The 24525-nt window shown below is 35.9% G+C and overlaps 1 protein-coding gene across 1 annotated transcript in view; it reads right to left on the bottom strand.

Moving 5' to 3' along the window:
- The window catches only part of LOC110461565 (atrial natriuretic peptide receptor 1-like), a 65168-nt gene extending 49709 nt beyond the window's left edge, over positions 1 to 15459 (bottom strand). The window contains exons 1-3 of the mRNA XM_021515081.1: positions 15359 to 15459; positions 6101 to 6215; positions 1995 to 2148 (exon numbers count right to left, since the gene is read on the bottom strand). Of these exons, the coding sequence (XP_021370756.1) occupies positions 1995 to 2148; positions 6101 to 6215; positions 15359 to 15385 (296 nt within the window). The 5' untranslated portion in view covers positions 15386 to 15459. The remainder of the gene's footprint in view (positions 1 to 1994; positions 2149 to 6100; positions 6216 to 15358) is intronic.
- Between the last annotated feature and the right edge of the window lie 9066 nt (positions 15460 to 24525).

Genomic DNA, 24525 nt, shown 5'->3' with positions numbered 1-24525 from the left:
AGAAACTGATAAAGACTATGTAAACATAATGTAGAAACTGATAAAGACTATGTAAACATAATGTAGAAACTGATAAAGACTATGTAAACATAATGTAGAAACTGATAAAGACTATGTAAACATAATGTAGAAACTGATAAAGACTATGTAAACATAATGTAGAAACTGATAAAGACTATGTAAACATAATGTAGAAACTGATAAAGACTATGTAAACATAATGTAGAAACTGATAAAGACTATGTAAACATAATGTAGAAACTGATAAAGACTATGTAAACATAATGTAGAAACTGATAAAGACTATGTAAACATAATGTAGAAACTGATAAAGACTATGTAAACATAATGTAGAAACTGATAAAGACTATGTAAACATAATGTAGAAACTGATAAAGACTATGTAAACATAATGTAGAAACTGATAAAGACTATGTAAACATAATGTAGAAACTGATAAAGACTATGTAAACATAATGTAGAAACTGATAAAGACTATGTAAACATAATGTAGAAACTGATAAAGACTATGTAAACATAATGTAGAAACTGATAAAGACTATGTAAACATAATGTAGAAACTGATAAAGACTATGTAAACATAATGTAGAAACTGATAAAGACTATGTAAACATAATGTAGAAACTGATAAAGACTATGTAAACATAATGTAGAAACTGATAAAGACTATGTAAACATAATGTAGAAACTGATAAAGACTATGTAAACATAATGTAGAAACTGATAAAGACTATGTAAACATAATGTAGAAACTGATAAAGACTATGTAAACATAATGTAGAAACTGATAAAGACTATGTAAACATAATGTAGAAACTGATAAAGACTATGTAAACATAATGTAGAAACTGATAAAGACTATGTAAACATAATGTAGAAACTGATAAAGACTATGTAAACATAATGTAGAAACTGATAAAGACTATGTAAACATAATGTAGAAACTGATAAAGACTATGTAAACATAATGTAGAAACTGATAAAGACTATGTAAACATAATGTAGAAACTGATAAAGACTATGTAAACATAATGTAGAAACTGATAAAGACTATGTAAACATAATGTAGAAACTGATAAAGACTATGTAAACATAATGTAGAAACTGATAAAGACTATGTAAACATAATGTAGAAACTGATAAAGACTATGTAAACATAATGTAGAAACTGATAAAGACTATGTAAACATAATGTAGAAACTGATAAAGACTATGTAAACATAATGTAGAAACTGATAAAGACTATGTAAACATAATGTAGAAACTGATAAAGACTATGTAAACATAATGTAGAAACTGATAAAGACTATATAAACATAATGTAGAAACTGATAAAGACAATGTAAACATAATGTAGAAACTGATAAAGAGTATGTAAACATAATATAGAAACTGATAAAGACTATTTAAACATAATGTAGAAACTGATTACGGCTATGTAATTATAATGTAGAAACTGATAAAGGCTATGTATACATAATGTAGAAACTGATAAAGAGTATGTAAACATAATGTAGAAACTGATAAAGGCTATGTAAACATAATGTAGAAACTGATAAAGGGTATGTAAACATAATGTAGAAACTGATAAAGGCTATGTAAACATAATGTAGAAACTGACAAAGAGTATGTAAACATAATTAAAAAACTGACAAAGAGTATGTAAACATAATGTAGAAACTGATAAAGACTATGTAAACATAATGTAGAAACTGATAAAGACTATGTAAACATAATGTAGAAACTGATAAAGACTATGTAAACATAATGTAGAAACTGATAAAGACTATGACAATTTAACATAGAAACTAATCAAGACCATGAAAATATAATGTAGAATACGTTAAAACTTCAATTAAATATTCTATCAACTGGTCACTTTGCTTGGGCACAGAGGGAATTAAGTATAATTGAAGTAGTTCGCTGAAAGGAAAGCATGCGTATCGTGTTATGCAAACATTGGAAACACGAACCTAATGCCCACACTTCCGTTTGCGTTGCTGAACATGCTGAGTCCCACGGCCCATGAGTAAAAGCTTGGCAGTAGGATGAGGTGTGTTGTGGTGTTAAAAGCCTCCTGTTCCGTCACAGTATCGGGGGGAGGTTCAATCCAACTCAAGTCTACACCTGTTAATCAATTTCATTTGACAAATTGGAAGAAAAAAATGAATTTTGAAAATTTATCAAATATATAGATGGATGAATCAAATTTGCAAAGAGTACTGAACGACTGTAGGAATAGCTAAATGATCCGATTAATTAAGGGATAAGGTGCCGTTGCTGTTGTTTCCTGCACCATAAGTGGTACCCGTCAAAATTTCACTTTAAATCGTGGAAAACAAAAGTACGACATTTTTTCATGTTTTAAAATTGCCACTTAATGCAAATCAAATTTGACTTGAATTAATTTGTTTAAATATCTGTGACAAATAAGTGCAAAGGTAAGAATATTCTCAGTATCTATAAACATGTACAATCGTTAAGTGATTAAATAAAATGGACCCGAAGATCTGTGAAATATCAATAACTGACTATAAAACTGTACAACTTGATTATGAGAAGTTCTTTTTACACAACCAATACAATTTTCTATGTGACGCTTCGATGACTAGTACAATATGTACACTGTCACCTTCATCAGACAAATGACCGATGAAGCGTATGCACACACAGGTGTACGAGTTGTCCATAACATCGATGTCGATTTCGGCATCGCTAGGGCAATGAGAACATGTGCATATCCGGAATGGGCCCTAAAACGGGAAAAAAACCAGTGTCAAAGTCTGGAGAAGAACAAGAATAGGCCAATCAAGGATAAGAACAAAACCAAAGGTCAAGTGGTTATCCCATATATAAAGGGTATACCCGAAACTATCCAGAGGATATATCGCGGTCATGGCATAGCAACAGCCATGAAGCCCCACAAGACGCTTCGCAATATCCTAGTACACCCTAAGGATGAAACATATGAATGCGTATACAAAATCGGATGCAAGAAAAAGGAGTCCCAGATAAATAAATCGGCAATCACAGACCATGCCACACAGAAAAAACATGTGAATGACTGGGATAACTCCAAAGTTTTGGACAGAGAGAGCAATCTGTTCAAGCGGCAAATAAAGGAAGCCATCTGGATACGCCGAAGTGGGCCAGTTCTTAATCGAGACGAGGGGGCTCAAATACTCCCGCACATCTATGACCAACTGTTAACAAATCGTAGCTGAATTGAGTCATTTCGGTACATATATAACAACTATTGTACATACGTTTCCAGCGTAGCCGAAATCGACATCGATTTTATGGACAAATCGAACACATTTTACACCTGTGTGTGCATACGCTTCATTGGTCATTTGTCTGATAAAGGTGATAGTGTACATATCGTACTAGTCATCGAAACGTCACATAGAACATTGGTTGTGTAAAAAGAATTCTCATAATCCATATATACCAACCTGAAGAAAATGTTTAAATATAAAACTTGATCTAAATACGTTATCTGTTCACTACATGACAACATCTGTGTGATCTGTCATTAGTGACCTTCTTTATGGGTGTAAACACCCGTTTTATCACACAACTGAGCATATACTTCAAGATTGATTGAATTCACTTTTCATTGAAAGGTTACCGCTGTGAATTTGATTAACTTTGTAATATGAATATAATTGATATTTTTATTCTTTGAATTAGCCTTGCAGCCTGTTTACTCACGCGTAGTATCCTTAAGCTTACCACAGTAATGTCGTAACGATTATGTAACGTAACGTGCTATGACTAGTGAATCTAGGTGCAATGAAGTTTATTAACATGAAGAGAAATAATGTTATAATAGAACTGTTTCAGACATGATAAAGGTGACAGTGTACATATCGTACTAGTCATCGAAACGTCACATAGAACATTGGTTGTGTAAAAAGAATTCTCATAATCCATATATACCCACCTGTGAACATTCCATGCCAGAAACTTTGTTGAATAATTGTGTACATTCCTCCAAAGTAATAAATTTTGCTTCCAGTTTCGTGTTCAGAGAGTAATTTATTTTGTTATGGTATCTCCTCCGGGTATTCGTGGGGTTTAGGATATCAATTTATTTTGTTATGGTGTCTCCTCCGGGTATTCGTGGGGTTGAGATATCAATTGATTTTATCATAGTGTCTCCTCCGGGTATTCGTGGGGTTTAGGATATCAATTTATTTTGTTATGGTGTCTCCTCCGGGTATTCGTGGGGTTAAGGATATCAATTTATTTTATCATGGTGTCTCCTCCGGGTATTCGTGGGGTTTAGGATATCAATTGATTTTATCATGGTGTCTCCTCCGGGTATTCGTGGGGTTAAGGATATCAATTTATTTTATCATGGTGTCTCCTCCGGGTATTCGTGGAGTTTAGGATATCAATTGATTTTATCATGGTATCTCCTCAAGCTTTTTTCCTGTTTATTTTATTGTTATAGGCCTTAATGTCTCCATTCGTATTTGTGGGATTTAGTTTCCGTTTCTATTGCCTTCCCCGTCTTTATGTTGGGGTAGTAAGATATTAATTCCTTTGTGTCTCTAAAAGTTTCTCGTGGAGGTGCAAGATGCCATTGCTTCTGTCCTGATATCTCCTATGATTTTTTAATTGGGTTATAGAAATTTATTTCTGTTGCAATTGTGTCTCCCCAGGTTTTTGTAAGAGTATCAGCTGTCATCTTGGCTATTTGCTTTCTCTGGCATTTAAAATGTTTCAACATTTATTATACATGAGATGTACAGCCTGTTCAGAATGGATGTCAATTTGAAGTTCTTGATACGTATGTTTACTGATATATTCATTCCTCGGCAGTCCCCATCAAGTTTTGAAATTGTACTTGCAGTAGAAAGTATATTTTGATATCTTGGGACTATGGGAAGCGTTGTGTTATAAGTGACGGTGACGTCAACCGTTATACCCTGATCGATTTACTCTGAACCTCACTCCTTCATCGGCTTGTCGATGCCATTGTATGTTAACACTATGCTAGTTTGATATCTTTTTTGTTCAATATACATAGTTCATTCCTGTCTAATTTACATATAGTATATTGTAATTAAAGCAACAACGGGTGTTAACGTAATTCTATATTGCATCACTTATGTATTATGCAGAAGTTACATGGAGCGTGAACGTAATTAAAGTTACCTTTCACAAAATCCAGTTACCATACCAACGTACACTGACGGATCGATACATCAAACGGAGTTAACTGTTTACTGGACGCAGGTAAAGATGTGATGTAACACACATACAATACATATATACATACACATAATTCAATTTGTTTTGTTTAACAGGTGTACCTCAAAAATGGCAGTAAGTGATCATCATGTTCGCGAATATCGCTTATACATCTTAAAACAAGTGTGTGTGTGAGAGATATATGTGTCATGAAAGTATGAAGGTGGAACACTACTACGTGTATTATACAAGTGCGATATGTGCAAATTTACTTGAATAACATATTTTGTTCGATATGTATGTTATATATTAGCATTGACCTTCAAAAAATTGACGGCAAATACGGTTGAATGAACGCACATATTCCTTATTGAGCGCTTACGTACACCATAGAATATATGCTCGTTGCCAACTGTGTTCATACTACCATATACGCTGTCAAATGGAAGGTTGATTCTTATATTAACATCCGCAAAATTGTTATAGGATAGGATATTAAAGAATATGAATCTTCACCGATATATCAGAAAATTTGGAAAAACACTGTTAACAACACTATTGTCTTTCTTTAAATAGTTTTTAAATCGTAATTTGATTAATCTGAATAGCCCTTCGAACATTTATATGTATAACATATATAGTTCGTTATGCACGCGCGCCTTGGTTAATTGGCGTCGTTAGGAAAGGAAGACTGACGTTCCTGGACACGGTTCATAAACGTATGAATTGGCATCGTTAGATCAGGGAAGTCAAAGTTACACGGACACGGGTCATACGCCTGTGAATTGACGTTGTTAGTACAGGGAAAGCAGACTTATCCGGACATGAGTAATATGGTTGTGGATTATCGTCGTTAGTACAGAGAAGGCAGACTTACCTGGACATGGGTCATAAGGCTGTGGATTAGCTTCGTTAGCTGAGAGAGGCCAGCAATGATACTGAGTATTAGAGAACTGATGCCATGCCTTGGAACGACTAATGAGGCCAAACACCTAAATAAATGTAGAACATAAGAAATGTATCACACATAACAATCATACATGTACGGTGCTTATATTTATGGACATATTATATACCTATACTTAGATGTGAATGTGGAAAGGATTCAGATATTTGTTTTGATGTTTAAGGAATAGTAGTTTTGCGTTTTTAATTCGCCTGGTATGTTGCACTCCACATTATATTCTACCTTAGAGATTAATCAGAATGTCTCCAGAGACTCACTGTGTGCAGTTGTAACCTTTATTAAACTACAGTGAAACCTGTCTACATCGTAATATGTCGCCTGTATTTAATTATCTATGAAATAATCTGTCACGTTTTTTAATGGCAGACCTTATACCAAGGATGCCTATCTCAATAGATAGAGCTGTCTCTTTTGATTGGGCTTTGTACGCATTGTGTTGACATGGTATATCCTCTGTAATATCAGCGAACTGTCTTCCTTAGTGCTTGGTCGCATTTGCCAATAGCCCATTAGCATAGGGAAATATAATATTTAACTGTTATAGTGGAAAGATTCGTGGTTTTAAAATGTTTGCATTTTTCGCGTTGCGTAAATTCGTGCCAAAATATACGCACGCAAATACTCATTTATAAATGTTATAGGTTTAAACGGTGACAACGCGAAACGTTCCACTTTTACATTAAATAGAATTGTGTTGCTGATGCTGATAATCGTTTAACTGATACCATAACAATCCTATTATAGCATCAGATAGGGCTCGGGGCGTTATGGGTCATTTTTGGCCTCATAAAAAAGTGAAAAAACCCCAACTTTAATGTATATATCAGTTTCTGTTATACACATCATGTTGGTTAATTAGGGCTATCTTTCTCGGTGCGCATGCGTAGATATCCTACCATAGTAACAATAGTGCATTGCTACAACTTTTAACTACAACAGGTAATTTATTCTTAAAATAACATTTGATGTAAACCTTACCAGAATAAAATCCACCTAATCTTCCGGACTGATTTTCAATCACTATGTTAAGTAAAATAATCAACACAGATACGAAGTTAGGAAGCGCGTGATTAAGATATTTCAACCTTAACATTTTTATATTATATTTTTATTTTAACTACATTTGTTTCATTATAAAATAAAGGCAAGTATCCGTTGTTAAAACTGCCACGTATTTAAATAGCAGAAAATTAAAAATGAACGATTGATATATGTTAACGCCCATTTAGTATCCTCTCTTTCGATGTCGATCCAATAGAATATCTCTTCATGGACATTTTATTATCGAACCATTGTATTAACAATGGCAGACTTGCTAACGTTTTTGCTAGTTGTTTTTTGTATAACCGTATTGGTAGATGCATTCCTGTATGGCTTGTTTTTTATTTTTTGTTTATATTTCCTTTTAATTTTTCTATAATCCTGTGGATGTGACATTTTCCGTGTTCAGGATTCTTCTATGAATCTTTGATTCTACTAATGTGACGGTTTCTTGCTCCCCCCCCCCCCCCCCCCTAGTTCTTGATGTCTGACGGTTTTCTTGTTTTTTTTTAATTGGATTAGTTTTATAGTTTTATGGATGGGTAAGTTTCCTTGTTAATGTTTGATTCTTACCATTGAATAATGTTATGGATAACAAACAATAGATAGCTTTAATAACATTGTATTTAAGAAGGCTACATACAAATTAAGTAAAAATTAAGAAAATCAAAGTAAAAAATAGACTCTGCAATGACTACAAGTCTAATCATTAATATCGACGACTTGTCCTGGAACAAAAAGGTATGAAATATCAATTAATATACAATTACACAACCTGACCATAGTTTTGAATTATAAGCCATTATTTGTGTGCGTTCGTTACTATAACGTATCCTGTGATATTCGGGTGTATGTTTGCCTATTTCCCTCCATGCATTACAATGTATTTCATGATTGACACCGACAAGGATAAATTTCGTACCATTATTGGATTTTAGGGATAATAGGTATTAATAATGAGGTCTACATAATTTGAAAGCGTTTTCAAGATTGATGTCATCATTTGGGTACGTACAAACATAGCGTAAACATCGATCTTTTGTTAAAGAAACAATTAGTTCTCAGTTAACGTTAAAATCCACTCTTATTGAATACTGTAAAATAATTAGAAAAAATGTGTCATAAATACATTTATATTGCATTCTACATTACTTTAATTATCCTTTTTTCATTGAACACCGCCGATTTATGTCCTGTATAGATGGTAACAATCACATTGGATTTAAAATTTAACGCTATATTCGCGGTCAACAAAGATAGCGCAAAAATAAATACTCAGCGAATATCAATACTCTTAATGATAATCTCAGTGAATGTATATTTATACATACAGGCAAAAAAGAAAAAGTATCTGTTGGTAACGACTTGCAGTTGCTATGAATATAAAAGAGGAATACATATATGTGATTGTCTTGTCTTCTTATCCTTTCGACTTGTAATTAATGTTGTAACTCATGGCAATGATTTTTTTTTATTTAAGCTAATGTGTTTTTCTTGGAGAAATACTTTGATACCGAAATGGTAGATAAAATAAAAAAATTGGCATTTGCAACTTAATATATGAAGTGTACGCGTAAAAATGAAAACAAAAACAAAATCCATGTGATTTTATGAAATATTGCTTTAGCAGCAGCTGCTTATTGGGGGATGGGGTAATCTATGATATTGCAGAAATCCTGAGAATGTTCGTAATGGAAGATTCGTTTCTGTTGTAACATAGTTGCTTTCTGAACTATAAAAATATAAGTTTATTGAAGCCTATTTAAACAAAAATTTTCATTCACCATTGAGGCGTCCTAAATGGACAAACAGAGTATCCTATCAACTTCATTGGCTTTCTGCACAAATTAAATTTGTTAAAAAGCTGATCCTTGCTTAATACCTATTTCTAGTGCTTATTTCATGTTACAAGGTGGTCAACTATGTTGGTGGACTATTAGTCCCCGAGGTTGGCTGTTACCTTACAGCTTGAATTTATTGTAACAAGGTTTTAAATGGATACCAGTTTACGAATACATTATCTTTTAAAGCCCTAAGTTGTAAATGCATGCTGCTTTGTGGGTTTTTATTTGCACCTGTCCTTTTCTCCGTACTTTAACGTGTGTTTCAGAACACTTTAGACTCGCATTTTCATTCTGTTGACCTAAAGTGTCATTGATGAGTCCTTTTTTAACGAAACGGCCATTATGATGAAGCAAATGGTTTGATATATTTAGTTTTCTGCATCGGCGAACTGAATTTTAAACAGTTGTTTCCTAACTCCGTGGGTTAATACTTGTTCTAGAGATATCAGCCGCCGAGGTTTGCCATAGCGGGGATATACTTTCTGTTGCAATCAATGTTGTAAATTTGAAATGTTTCGAAGGGTTTTGTAGGCCACTTTCCGTTTTCACTGTACTTTCTTCTACGTTTTGAAACACTTTAGACATGCAGTTTCGTTAAATGTAAAATTAAGTACTACTTTTGAGTTTTAAATGGCTGTATTGAGTAAAGTTAGTATTTAATGAAAATAGCCGAAGATGTATTTAGTACCGTTTAAGGTTAATTGAAGCGTATTAAGTAAAGTTGTATGGAAACTTAATATATATTTAGTAAAGGTTTTGGCTAAATGAATATGTTAAGTAAAATGTTGGGCTAACTGAATCATATTTACTCTGGTTAAACGGTAAATGAAGCATATTTAGTAAAGTTAATTGCTTACAGAAGCTTATTTAGTGAATTCGAATCGTACTTAGTAAGGTTTTAAACTAACTGAAGCTTTTTTCAGATTTACGGTAACTGAAACATATTTAGTGAAGTTGTACGCTAGTTGAAACGTATTAAGTAAATAATTTACTGAAGCATTTTAGGACGATATCTACAGGCTATGATGTTGATTTTTATGGTTATATTTGTATCATAAACGTCTTGGAGATTCCTACCTTAATCGTTAACCAATGATACTTAGAGAACAATTCAGCGTCTGTTGTGCCAGTCATAAAACGCGTGTTGTTCGGTATGAATCAGGGTACTTAATCCATAATCAAACAAGTTTAGCAGGTACTAAGATCAGGAAGAAGTATTTCCCCAAATACATTAACAAGGTACCCCAATTGATTCTTTTGATCATTGATTTGATTAACAACACTTAAATGAGTTCCCGAAAGTTTGCATGCACACGAGCCTTTGTTGTTATTGTCTTTTGCGTTTTACAATCGAGGCACAATACAGTTTTACACCCGAGACTTCCTATGATATTTTTGCTTTTAACTCACCTGATACTACTCGTGTTTGTTTGATTATCTCCTCATCAATGAACAGCACAATAAAGTGTATCGATTGCACATAAACGGAACCGTATCAATATTATCACGTGCTTAGAGAAATGTACACAATACGCCTTCAGGTATTTATAATAATACATTATCATCAACAATGTATTTATAATTACAGCTATTATTAACAGTGTGCTCATGTGTTAACAGCCTATTGCTATTTAATTAAGCTTCTATAGCAAATGTCAATCTTAAGTACTGTTTTGTAAATTCAACGATAGAGAACCATTTACTGGTAAATTATTTTGAAAATAATCTCCGAACAAAAACACACATGTGTCAGAAAGGTTAATGTCAGCGGAAGTAGGTGATTAGAAATGTGTAGGTCGAGTGTTAGAGCTAATGTATATGAGTATTGTATGAACTAGAAAATTGTACCAATGAGTACCCAAACTTTTGATAATAATCACGACTTCTTTCATTTTCAATTTGGAATCCCAGGCTAATATTTGAAGGCGGCCTTTTTTTACGATTGTCTTATTTACGAAGACAATCAGATAATAATTTTAATAGAACTTGTTGTTTTCGTTTATCAAAATATTCAATATAAATCATATGATGTGGTTGTTTGCTGTACAAACTATTAGTTCCAATAAGAAAAATGTCACTTATACCTTAAAACAAATGCATATTTTCAAGGTCTGAAACGGCTTATTTTCGAGATATGCTTGGATGCAAGAGCGCCAAGGGTTATTTTCAAAGCCGTCTTATTTTCAAATCAGGCTTATTATCAAGATTGTAGGGAATAGAAAGTGTCCATCTCTTTGAACGCTTACAGTGTATCACACATCAAGGATATGGTATGCATAATACATGTTTAAGAAATCCACTGCATCTGCATATGGCTAGGACGTAGATATTACTGCTGCTATTAATTAATGATAGGGAGTCAATTAATTACATAGGGGTTCCCTTACGAGTGATGATTGGCTAGCATGTTTATTTAACTCGAGTTAGGTAATTTTCAAATCGTCTAAAGTCACGACGTTTACCAAGTGTCTTTTACAATTCGTAAATTAACTAACGATAATAAGATCAACATGATAATCAACCATCACGAGTTTGGGGACATTTTTCTCACAACGTTCAGATTTTGTATATATATCTAGAAAAAGCATCTATTACTCTAACGCTAATATTTATTCATATTTCCGATCGGGGAAACCATTGCCATGAACTAAACGTAGCAAGGGGAGATGACGTCGCAAAGCATTGTTACTTCACGTCAAAATGAGAAAAACTGACCAATTAAGGACAGATTTTCAAATAGTTACAATTAAAATTAATGAGAAGTAGTAAAACAATTAGAATGACAACTTCTGACTGGGATTCAACTAATTACAATTACAAAAAAATGATCGGGAGTCTACTAATTACAATAACAACTTCTGACGGGGAGAAAAATAATTATAAACAATTATAGGGAAGTAAATAATTACAATCTCAAATTATGGAATGAAGTCAAATAATTATAATTACCACTAATGACATTGAGTCAAATAATTTCAATATTTAATTTCAATTAATATTAGAGAGTCAATAAGTTACTGTTTGAATCAATGATACGGAGTCAAATAATCAAAATATTACAATCACACTTAATGATGGGGAGATTGTTAATAACAATCAATAACAGGGAGCCCATTAATGATAACGAATGATAGGATACATACAGTTACAATAGGTGATATGGAAGCAACAATTGCAGTAAATTGTAATGACGCAAGCATTTACAAATGCTGAAAGGGTCACACATAATTCAAACTTATAATAGGACAAATACAATTACAATAAGTGATGTGGGTAAATAAATTGTACAATAACAATAAGTTATAAGGACGCAATTTTATTAGATAAAGCTAGGACTCGCACAATTACAATTATATATTTGGATGCAAATATATACAATAACAATAAATTATAAAGGCGTAAAAACCAATAATTATTTAAATTGATGCAAAACTATCAAATTATTAATGGCAAGGATGCAAACATTTTCAATTACTAATAGGAACCCAAACAGTTACAATTAATGATAGGACGCACACAATTATAATCAATGATAGGGACGCAGACAATTAGAATTACAGCATGTGATAAGGAGGCAATTACAATTGCTGATTTTTTTGATTTGAAACAAACATTTAGAATAACTATTGATGATCATGACACAACAATTACATGTTATGATAATTACGCATACAGTTGCAATTACTGAAGATGACACACAGTTACATTTATAAATAGGATACTGACAATTCTTCGTAATTTAGGCAAATTGTTATTGAAGCAAACAAAAGAAGGAGTTGAGAGTAAATAGTAATCCTTGTTTAACTAGTTATGATCATGTATAGTGTGCTGTAATGTATCATTCGTGAATGTTCCAAACCATTGTATGCATAATAATAATAGCAAAATAACTTAAAATTACCTTGATAATGTGCATTGAAATGTTACTGAATGATGATGCTGACACAAGTTTGTTGTTGTTGATGATGAGTGGGATTGATGATGATATGATGATAATGATGATGTTGTTGCTGTGTTGACAATGAGGATGCTGACGATGAGTGGGAATAATGATGATGATGATGATGATGATGTTGCTGCTGCTGCTGCTGCTGCTGCTGCTGATGATGATGATGGTGATGATGATGAATGGGAATGATGTAGATGATGATGATGGTGATTGTGACAAATTATAAAATTAGGTTGTGTTGTGCGTATTTCTAGTATACTTAAGCATTGAACTGTTTTTGTATGGTATTTATGATCTATTTGAATGACACAGCTTTGCAAGCAAACAACATGATGCGCGCTACCATACAAAAACAGTTCAATACTTCTATTTACGTTTCTCTGCCTCTTATGTTCTTTTTTAACTTATAATTTATATTTAAAATTAAAAATGCCCGCCTTATCGACAGTCCACACAATTTCGTTCAATAGTTTGAACAGCGTATTTGTCGCGTGCTGATTGGCAAACAAAGTAGTACTTTGAAATTTTAACAAACACTTCAATTTTATTCCACAATTCAGTATCAATACAATTGCGTATGATATGTCTATAGGGTAATTTAAATTTATCAATAGAACTCTGAGCTGAAAGTTAGATTTGAAATTGTTTCGATTTTTCCCTGGCACAAATTTCGCGCATGGACAAATACAGTGAACACCGAGGGAGTTATTTTTGGAAGTTAATTCGAACTTTTCTCTTTGCTCATTTTTTGAAGAATCCAGGCGTGAATGTATTTGTTGATTGTATGGGAACCTGACAACAGTCGGTAGATTGTTTTCGTTGTAAAACAGTGTTTTTTATTTTATTTTTTATTTTGCACATAAATTTACAATGACATTGTCAAATCTCACAATGCCCAGCGATATTTCAGCAGCCGTCATGTTTATTTATATTGGATATTGTAGTTCCGGTCAGTGCTGTATTAATACGCTAAGAATTGTGTCTCGTGATGCATGGTAATTAAAGTCTCATCAACGACACAGCTTTCAAAGAGGCTATATAGTAACAATGCCATGCAAATGTAAATATATTTGTATGAGTGTACGTATTTACTATGCTTAACCAAACAGCTGTAAAGCTTACGGAATAATAATATCTGCAACATGTACAGTAAACGACAATTACAATGTTTGGTAAGGTCGCAAAAAATCATAAGCCAATGATTAAAAGAATCCAATCAATTTCAATTAATGAATCGGGCACAAATATATTTACAATGTATGATATACAAAATTATAATTAGTGAATAGAACACATATACAATTAAATATCAGGGACATAAAAAATTACAATTATTAAAAGAGACGCAATCACTTACAATTACTAACAGGAACTTACAAACTACAATTAATAATACGGATGCTAACAATTAAAATTATTTAGCATTGAACTGATAGAAGTTGTAGTCCTATTTCTGAATAGAGATGCAGTCGAATCGAAAACCGCGTTGCGTGCTTTGAATACCTGTCTATAACCCTATTTACAGTTATAAGATTATATCTCCGCAAAGAATGCAGTTTAATATGTTTATTTTTATTTTTTAGTGGTTTTTACAATAAATTAATATTTAAGCTATACATGTTTTCAAAGTTTAATGCATTTTTAAATAAGCTGAAAAGCAAACAGCTGTATTGCCTGCTATGATCGTTATGAGTACGACGTCACAATCAAAAACGCGTCATGATTATCACTCCAATCACTCAATAGTTAGAGTGTCATAATCACAGCTACTTTGGAAAAATCATATGTTTGGAATGCCTTGCGAATGTGAATGCTTCTTGAGGGAATACTTTTTCAATTGCTATAACAATAAGACATCTTGTCTTTAATTGTGATTCTACCTAAAGGAATTTGTTAGTCTTTCTTTAGCTATCATTTTAAAAGTAGATTAACCCGGGTTTGAGATCTCGAACATTGTTTGTATGAACTTTCTCTTCAACTTTAAAAGTTATCATAAAATGTATAAATATTAAGACTAATGACAAAAGATATAATGATGAAATGTATGATTAAATAGATAAGATTATATGACAAAATGTATCACTGTATGACCCTTAATAAACACTAAAATGCATTAAAATATCATCATGGATTCATAAGTCATTTTAATGGCAGTGATTGCAATGCAATGCGAAGACTGCACGACAACTCAAAGTTGATACGAAGAACTAGGATCAGTGGAGACACAACAAAAAATAAGAAAGACATCATTAATAATCACAAGAACATTAAAGAGCTGATAACTATCAAAACAGATACAATTCTTCATAGCAAAGATCAGCAGTGCAAACTTACCAGGATCGGTATAAGTTTGTAATCCATTTTCGCCAGTGTGTTAGCGTCTGTGTCCTGATACCATTGCTATAAGAAGTGTTTATCATGCCATAATGGAAACAATTAGTTCTTTACCTGACAGTTCATTATCAACTTCATTCATTGTTTTCTATTTTAGTTGAAGAATGCAACTCAAATTCCTCGCATCAATGTCACTTTCATATAAATTCCTCGTTGAAAAGTTACATATTCCGAAAGAAAATGTGTCACCATTCAGAAAAAAAAACCTTGTTACATATACGGGATATACCCAAAACATTACGATGACATATGTTTCGTCACTGGATTTGTACTGGAGTATCGCATGAAAGAAAATCTCTTGATATGTCAATGATTATTCCTCTAAATTCAATGAAGTAGTAGCTGTAATGATAGGCCTGGACATATGTCACGATGCCTGCTATAACTGTCACACACTCGGCCACACTAGTAGTAGTGGTGCATGTAGGATCAGTTTCGTAAAGCCTTGGGAGAGTAAATCGATAACCTACTCCATTAGATGGTTGGACGATAGTCCTATACCTAACGTCTGTTCACATGGATGGTATCTTGGGAATCATTGCATATCAAAGCAATTACTTTATTGTAAATTGTAATTCAAATTTATTGTAGTATTGTAAAGAGTTAAATCACATTCATTTTGTTAATCCTTTTTGTGTGAGATAACAAAATTTAATTTGCTGTGTATATTAAATTACTTAATTTTGGTTTAATACCATGCTTAATTAGATAAGTGTCATATACTATTTTATCGCATGAACATAAAGTGCAATTCAACATATTACCGCTAAAATATATAAACACAGTTCACCTAAAATAAAAATGATTTAACTGAAACAAAAACGATATCACATAACGTTACCTAGATGTTTTAACGATTAACGTCTAATAAGACAGCTAAAAATTATAAAATCAATGTCCAGATATAAAGCTTTACTCTGTCGTACAGACATCTGCTTACATTCTATTATTTTGCATTCTGTCAGTTCACTATAATATATAACGTTAACAAAGCATCTTTCTAATAATATTGAACCACATGCTATCGACCTGTTATTGACAATGAAACTGACACTAACATAACATAAAACATGTTCAAAAACCTGATACAATCGATACGCATCAGTAATGGTATGTTATATTTTTTTTATCTAAAGGTCAGTTATAACGGTACATCTTTGTACAAATGTTTACTAATATTGTGACGGTAGACAATTTATTCATATGCATTGATATCAATCAATATAGATACCAGATATGCGCTGAAGTATTAACAACTCTCCAATGTATATACGACAAGATGGATAAGTCGTGCAAGTTCATGAATTATTTGCAAACACGTTGATATTTTAGTAAGCCATGTAAAACGATGATATGGTGGAGTTAAATAAAACTATAAAAATGGACTTTGTGTCGCGAGTGCAAAAGGAAATAATCAATATAAAACGCCAACAACCCAACAACAAGGACCTCAACAAAGTCGGAGATATCGGATACTCCGGATAGCCCGAAAGTGTAAGCGTTTTCTGAACTCTTTGTTAAATCCGTTGTTATGTCTGCGTTCAGGAACATAAAACTATCAATCCACGGAGGATATATCTAAGTCAGTAACGATCCACAGTGGCATACCTAGGTCTCTAACGATATTCAAAATACATATCTAGGAAACTAACGATCCACGGTGGACACAGGTATGTCATTGACATTATAGATGACTAATGATCCACAAGGGACACATTTCTAACGATTCATTGGGGATCAAGCAATGTCAGAAACGATACACAGTTGTCATATATAGGTTACTAACGATTGACAGTGGATACATATAAGTCAATAAAGAGTTACATTGGATACATTTAGGTCACTAACGATCCACAGTGTACATATCTTAGTCACTGACAAATCATAGTAGATATTTCACAAGGGTCATTTCTGTCACTTACGATCCATTGGGGATAATTCAATGTCAGCAACTATACACAGTTGTCATAAATAGGTCACTAACGATTGACAGTGGATATATATAAGTCACTAAAGATCTACAGTGGATATATTTAGGTCAGTAATGATCCACAGTGTACATTTCTTAGTCACTGACAAATCATGGTAGAAATATCTAGATCATTAAGGATCCAGAGTTGACATATTAAGGTCACCAACGATCCACATTGGAATCTCTAGGTCACTTAAGATCCACGAAAGACACACCTTGGAAATTAACGATCAGCTGCTTGGTTTCTAACGACCCACAAAGGACATATCAATGTGATCAACGATGCACAGTGATCATATCTAGTTCACAAACGATCCACGGTGAATATGCATGTATCTACGTCCCTTACAGTCCATGCTGGACTTGTCTAGGTCACTCAGGATCCACAGAGGATACACCTAGATAACTAAAGATCAACTATGTACAAGTCTAGGCCATAGTGAACACAGCTAGGTGAATTAAGATCCACAGTGGAAAAAATTTAGGTCAATAACGGTACAAAATTGACATATTTAGGTCACTAACAGACCACGGTGGTAATATTTAGAACACTGACGATGCACAATAGACACGTCGGCATGAATTCTTTGTACACGAAATGTTGGCTTGTTGTTTCTGGTTGTTGAAACTTATATCTATGTATAACTTATATATGAATGTAGTGGGACATTGTTATCTACCATATCGATGGTTGAAATGTTTGGGGTGGTCTAATCGTTGTAACTGTAACTATTCTATTGGGTACGAGTCCTTGGTAGGTGGGAGATACCATCTATTCGAATAACATGCATCGGATAGACATATTTTAGCTATCCTAGCCAAACACCTACATAGCAAGAAAGGATAAAAGGCTTTTATGTTCAGGTACGGTATTTTGTATTCAATATAATTTTCGTTTAGTATTTTTCTCTGTGTATTTCATCATTTCTTATATCAATAAAATGCATGCAGTCTGTTTCAAACCTATCGTGTCTTCGTATTGGAACTTGATTAGTGGGAAGGCAAATATAATTTGGAGCTTGGTGGGGGTAGGGGTTGAGTTTAGGGTGATATATATATGCCATATATACAACTCTTAAACATAGCGTCATGAATCCAATTTTTGGTCTGGAAATTAACCATGAGATTTAATTTTACTCGGTCAAAAGGAAGCTGTTTTATTTGCATAATGCATTAACTTTTTACCTTTCGACCTGAACATAAATTGCAAGCATGGCCTATAATCGTAGAAGTGCTTTAACATTTATTTTTATTTTTAGCATGTATAATTCAATGCTTGTACATTTGTATATTTCTCCTCCTGGTAATACGTTACACGATGATAAATAAAAATATCTATTAACGCGGGCTACAGGAGCAACTATAGGCAGTTGTGGAACAATAACGTCATATTATTTTACACACAATTAAACGCTACTTGAGGACTATAAGTAATCCTTTTAAAAGACATACGTACTAGCTCCTGTATTGTATGCACTTGACATTTTCAAGCACTTTATTAAGGAAGAACATTGGTACCAGAAATAGATACTTGATTGTTATGCTTAGATTCGATCAATTTGCTTTTTAAAAATCTCATTAATATCAAAACGGAATGTTGCCTCATTATCTGACCTTAATTACCGCTAATCGACGATTAAGATTTCAGAGCAGGCGGCAATGTAAAACTCATTAATACCATATCAACACACTTCAGATGCACTTTTTATTGGAAAATAGGGCAAGCACTTTTCAAAACCTGATAGGTAATACAGAATGGAAATTCATTTTTTTTTGTCATTAGAAAACAAAAAGGGTTTTAAAACGTAGGTGCTGGTCCTAGTGCGTGGTGGCGTAGGGGTTTGTTTGGTTTGTTAGTGTTCCACGTCCTGTTAACAGCTATGGCCATTTAAGGATGTTTAAGGTTTTCGAAGGAAAACAACAGGCCTTCAGCCAATACATGGCGTCTGCCCCACATAGGCTCCGAACCCACGACCCAGAGGTGGAGAGCTTTTGATTGCAGACGGACAGACGCCTTAACGATAGACTGTATTTTTATTGCGTCTACCTCTTTGTTGAAAACAAAATTTATATACCATTCATACTAGTCTTACATCAAATAATTTTTACAACTATCAAATGCTTTACGATGCATTTTCTGCACAGATCTTCAGTGAATGGAAACGGGTTTATTTATTTCGGAAACAGTAATTATCAACTTCAAATATCCAAAGGTAAAGAAAATCAACAGCCAGGCCAAGAAGAGAAAGGCAGACGCTACTTAGAGACTTCACTTAAAGAAAAGAAGTATGTGACATGTTTCCTTCTTCGTAAGCATCGGACAACGACACTCCAAAACCAAAGACTGGACATTAAGTTTGGTTTCGGTGTGTTTGTATTTTACGTCCTCTTAAGGTGGCTCCACACATCGTCATCTGCGTCCATTTTCGTGACGTACTTCCGGAAAAAGTACAGCTCGGCCTCAATTATCTTGATCGAAATGTGCATGTACACCGTGTCGTTATTTCCGTATTGCGTATCGGGCATACAATATAGTAGTGCAAATTATAGTAACACCGGTAAACAATAGTACACGTGCGTGCCGATGATATGTCAACACCCGGTATCGAGATTTTACCGGGAAATGTATAATCACACGTACTTCAGGAATAAAGCTTCCCAATTCATAGACATAAACAGACTCACGGGAAGACAGTGACATGAGACCAGACGACCTCAAGAAGGTCATATAGGAAACACATGGAATGCGGACGTACCGACCTCACATGTGCATAGCACGGGCTTACATGAGTTCATAAGCTCGAGGTCTTTACGATTTTCGCTGTTGAGCAAGTTTCGCTCTGTCGATTAAATCGTTTTTACAAATGTAGTCTACTTACTCTGTGAAAATAATGTTTTGTAAAATATCAATATCCCTATGAAATGCATGTGTGAGTGCACGTGAGAACGGCATACCATGCAATAGCCTCTGGTCACATATGTACCCGACATGTAATTATAAATATACCGTGAGTTAGCGGACTGTGGAATGATGTCCAACGTGTACATGACTGAGAGTAATTTGGTTCCATTAAATATTAATAAATTGATAATTTTGATATCATATTTTTGATTTATTTCCATCATTTTTGTTATATGTAAACAAAGACAACTGTCATTGTGTAAAGTTCACCCCTCTGCAAAAAGTTCCGATATTTTTCAAGGAAGATAACTCTCGCCCGGATAAAATTGATTGTAAAATGTAAAATACATTAATTATAAAGCCATTGTGTATATTTTGTTCAACTTCCCACTCTATATATATAGATCTTTGTCTCCTGTTTGCTTTTAGCTTGTAGATAATCACTTGTATCCGTACAAATTCAATAAAAGACACTTTGTATAACATGTGTTACATATTTTGCGATAAATAAAATATTTGTAAGGTTAATTAGAAATGCTTCTTTTAATTTTGTTTTTGTTTTTATTGTTCCGAACAATGCCACACACCAAAAAAATCGGAAAATATTGAAATTGACGAAAGTTCAATTTTTTTGGTATTTTTTCCAAAAAAGTCCCCAAACTATCGGAATGTTTAGATTTTCATAAAATCAACTCTACATAGTTGCATAATCATTATATGAAAGTTTAAACAAATTTTGCAGGTTAATTGCGAAAGTGTGGAGCCACCTTAACAGCTATTGTCATTAAGGACATGCCAGGTTTTGTTGATAGAAGACCGGAACCTCCGACCAACGGCCAGTACCTGGCGACTGTCCCAACCCGTACCCAGTACCTGGCGACTGCCCCAACCCGTACCCAGTACCTGGCGACTGTCGCAACCCGTACCCAGTACCTGGCGACTGTCCCAACACGTACCCAGTACCTGGCGACTGTCCCAACCCGGACCCAGTACCTGGCGCCTGTCCCAACCCGTACCCAGTACCTGGCGACTATCCCAACCCGTACCCAGTACCTGGCGACTGCCCCAACCCGTACCCAGTACCTGGCGACTGTCCCAACACGTACCCAGTACCTGGCGACTGTCCCAACCCGCACCCAGTACCTGGCGACTGTCCCAACCCGTACCCAAAACCTGGCGACTGTCCCAACCAGTACCCAGTACCTGGCGACTGTCCCAACCCGGACCCAGTACCTGGCGACTGGCCCAACCCGTACCCAGTACCTGGCGACTGTCGCAACCCGTACCCAGTACCTGGCGACTGTCCCAACCAGTACCCAGTACCTGGCGACTGTCCCAACCCGTACACAGTACCTGGCGACTGTCCCAAACCGTACCCAGTACCTGGCGACTGTCCCAACCAGTACCCAGTACCTGGCGACTGTCCCAACCCGTACACAGTACCTGGCGCCTGTCCCAACCCGTACCCAGTACCTGGCGACTGCCCCAACCCGTACCCAGTACCTGGCGACTGTCCTAACCCGTACCCAGAACTTGGCGACTGTCCCAAATCGGCTTCGAACCCGCGACCCAGTGGTTGAGGGTAAGTGATCATAGACACGTACCCAGTACCTGGCGACTGTCCCAACCCGCACCCAGTACCTGGCGACTGTCCCAACCCGTACCCAGGACCTGGCGACTGTCCCAACCCGTACCCAGTACTTGCCGACTGTCCCAAATCGGCTTCGAACCCGCGACCCAGTGGTACCTGGCGACTGTCCCAACCCGTACCCAGTCCCTGGCGACTGTCCCAACCCGTGCCCAGTACCTGGCGACTGTCCCACCCCGTACCCAGTACCTGGCGACTGTCCCACCCCGTACCCAGTACCTGGCGACTGTCCCACCCCGTACCCAGTACCTGGCGACTGTCCCACCCCGTACCCAGTCCCTGGCGACTGTCCCAACCCGTGCCCAGTACCTGGCGACTGTCCCACCCCGTACCCAGTCCCTGGCGACTGTCCCAACCCGTACCCAGTACCGGGCGACTGTCCCAACCCGTACCCAGTACCTGGTGACTGTCCCAACCCGTACCCAGTACCTGGCGCCTGTCCCAACCCGTACCCAGTCCCTGGCGACTGTCCCAACCCGTACCCAGTACCGGGCGACTGTCCCAACCCGTACCCAGTACCTGGAGACTGTCCAAACCCGTACCCAGTACCTGGCGACTGTCCCACCCCGTACCCAGTCCCTGGCGCCTGCCCCAACCCGTACCCAGTACCTGGCGACTGTCCTAACCCGTACCCAGAACTTGGCGACTGTCCCAAATCGGCTTCGAACCCGCGACCCAGTGGTTGAGGGTAAGTGATCATAGACACGTACCCAGTACCTGGCGACTGTCCCAACCCGGACCCAGTACCTGGCGACTGGCCCAACCCGTACACAGTACCTGGCGACTGTCCCAAACCGTACCCAGTACCTGGCGCCTGTCCCAACCCGGACCCAGTACCTGGCGACTGGCCCAACCCGTACACAGTACCTGGCGACTGTCCCAAACCGTACCCAGTACCTGGCGCCTGTCCCAACCCGGACCCAGTACCTGGCGACTGGCCCAACCCGTACCCAGTACCTGGCGACTGTCCCAGCCCGTACCCAGTACCTGGCGACTGTCCCAACCAGTACCCAGTACCTGGCGACTGTCCCAACCCGTACCCAGTACCTGGCGACTGTCCCAACCCGTACCCAGTACTTGGCGACTGTCCCAAATCGGCTTCGAACCCGCGACCCAGTGGTTGAGGGTAAGTGATCATAGACAGTCAGACGCCTTAACCACCAGACATTATGTAGTAACTCTTTCAAGATTATAAAAAGACAAAATCCGCAATAATAAGTGGAAGCAAAGAGGTAGAAGAATGTAACTATAGAAACGCATCAATTATATGTGAATCTTTCCGAGAAAATAGAAAAATTAAGGATCATCGTTTCGCTGCTGTAAACTACCTTTTATCGGCATGAGTATAAATCACGTCCGCATCTTTCCGGGCTTTAATGAGAAAATAATACATATGAAATAAACACAAGATAATCCAACAACAGTGATCTGAGGGTAAAACTGAAGCACTGAAGACTCAATATGTATACATCAGCAGCGAATTCAGTGAGACAAGGGGCGATAAATATGCACGACTCAAGACAAACTGTATCATAAAATCGCCACCCTTCAATTCACTGGGAATCACGTATCTGAATCAATAAGAACGCAATGAACAACGCACGACCTCCATATGCAAACCGAACCAAATAACTGTTCACGTGGACATCATGTTTCGCAAGGTCACACCACCCCGAGACGAGGTGTTATGTCTTGGCCGGAACAGCAGGTAGTGTTTAATTCTGTTTGATCATTCTTTTATTTGAGATATAATAACGTCTGTGTGTGATTGTGTGTTATGATGGAATATATTACAAAGGCGAGAAAATATTTGGAAAAATATTTTAACGAAGGACGCTTCTGTCGGAATTACCCATTTTGTTCCAACATTTTCCATTCTGGAGTGCTATATTCCAACAGAGTATAAAACATACGTTGTTTATATCTATTCTACCAAGTAAAACATAATGTGTTTTCGTGTTTATTTCAGTGTCCATAGCATTTCAAATTAGACAAGATAACCTAGATATTCCGATTATTCAAATAAGGCGGTTCTTTTGCGGGTGCAAATATTTATCACGTGATTACCAAAGAAGATGCAACATACCGACTGCTGTCAACAATTAGATACATTACGTCCTGATGAAATACCCTATCTCAAAGTTTAGGTCTGAAATCTCAACAAAGCTTCATTTTCAGTCGCTATTTTGTTTCACAATTCGAAAGTCGATACACAAGAAACACTGACGTCATTGTTTTATAAAAGATATACATTTTAACAAGTAGAAAGCATCAAGATATGATATAAAGAGCCTGCTCCAGTCTAGTTCATAACTCATGAGATATTTTTTCCTTGTACAACCCAATACTATTATAAATGTACTAAGGTAGCAAGCAGCTCTGGTTCCTAATTGTTAAGGCGTTTCGAGGTCTAAAAATGGTCTTACAACTATTCGTAATATATAATCTTTCTCATACAGCAGATCTAGTACCAAATATCAAACTTGATCTAAAACCATATACTGATGTGTATCGTGAATGCTGTAACCATGTATGTGCAGGCATTATTGTTTAAAACCATATAATTGACTGTCCATATTGACGTA

The sequence above is a fragment of the Mizuhopecten yessoensis genome, unplaced genomic scaffold (genome assembly GCF_002113885.1).
Source record: "Mizuhopecten yessoensis strain PY_sf001 unplaced genomic scaffold, ASM211388v2 scaffold10635, whole genome shotgun sequence".
In the NCBI taxonomy this organism is placed as follows: Eukaryota; Metazoa; Mollusca; class Bivalvia; order Pectinida; family Pectinidae; genus Mizuhopecten; species Mizuhopecten yessoensis.
Note: the sequence above shows the minus strand (reverse complement) of the source record. Positions and strands in the feature narration are given on the sequence as shown.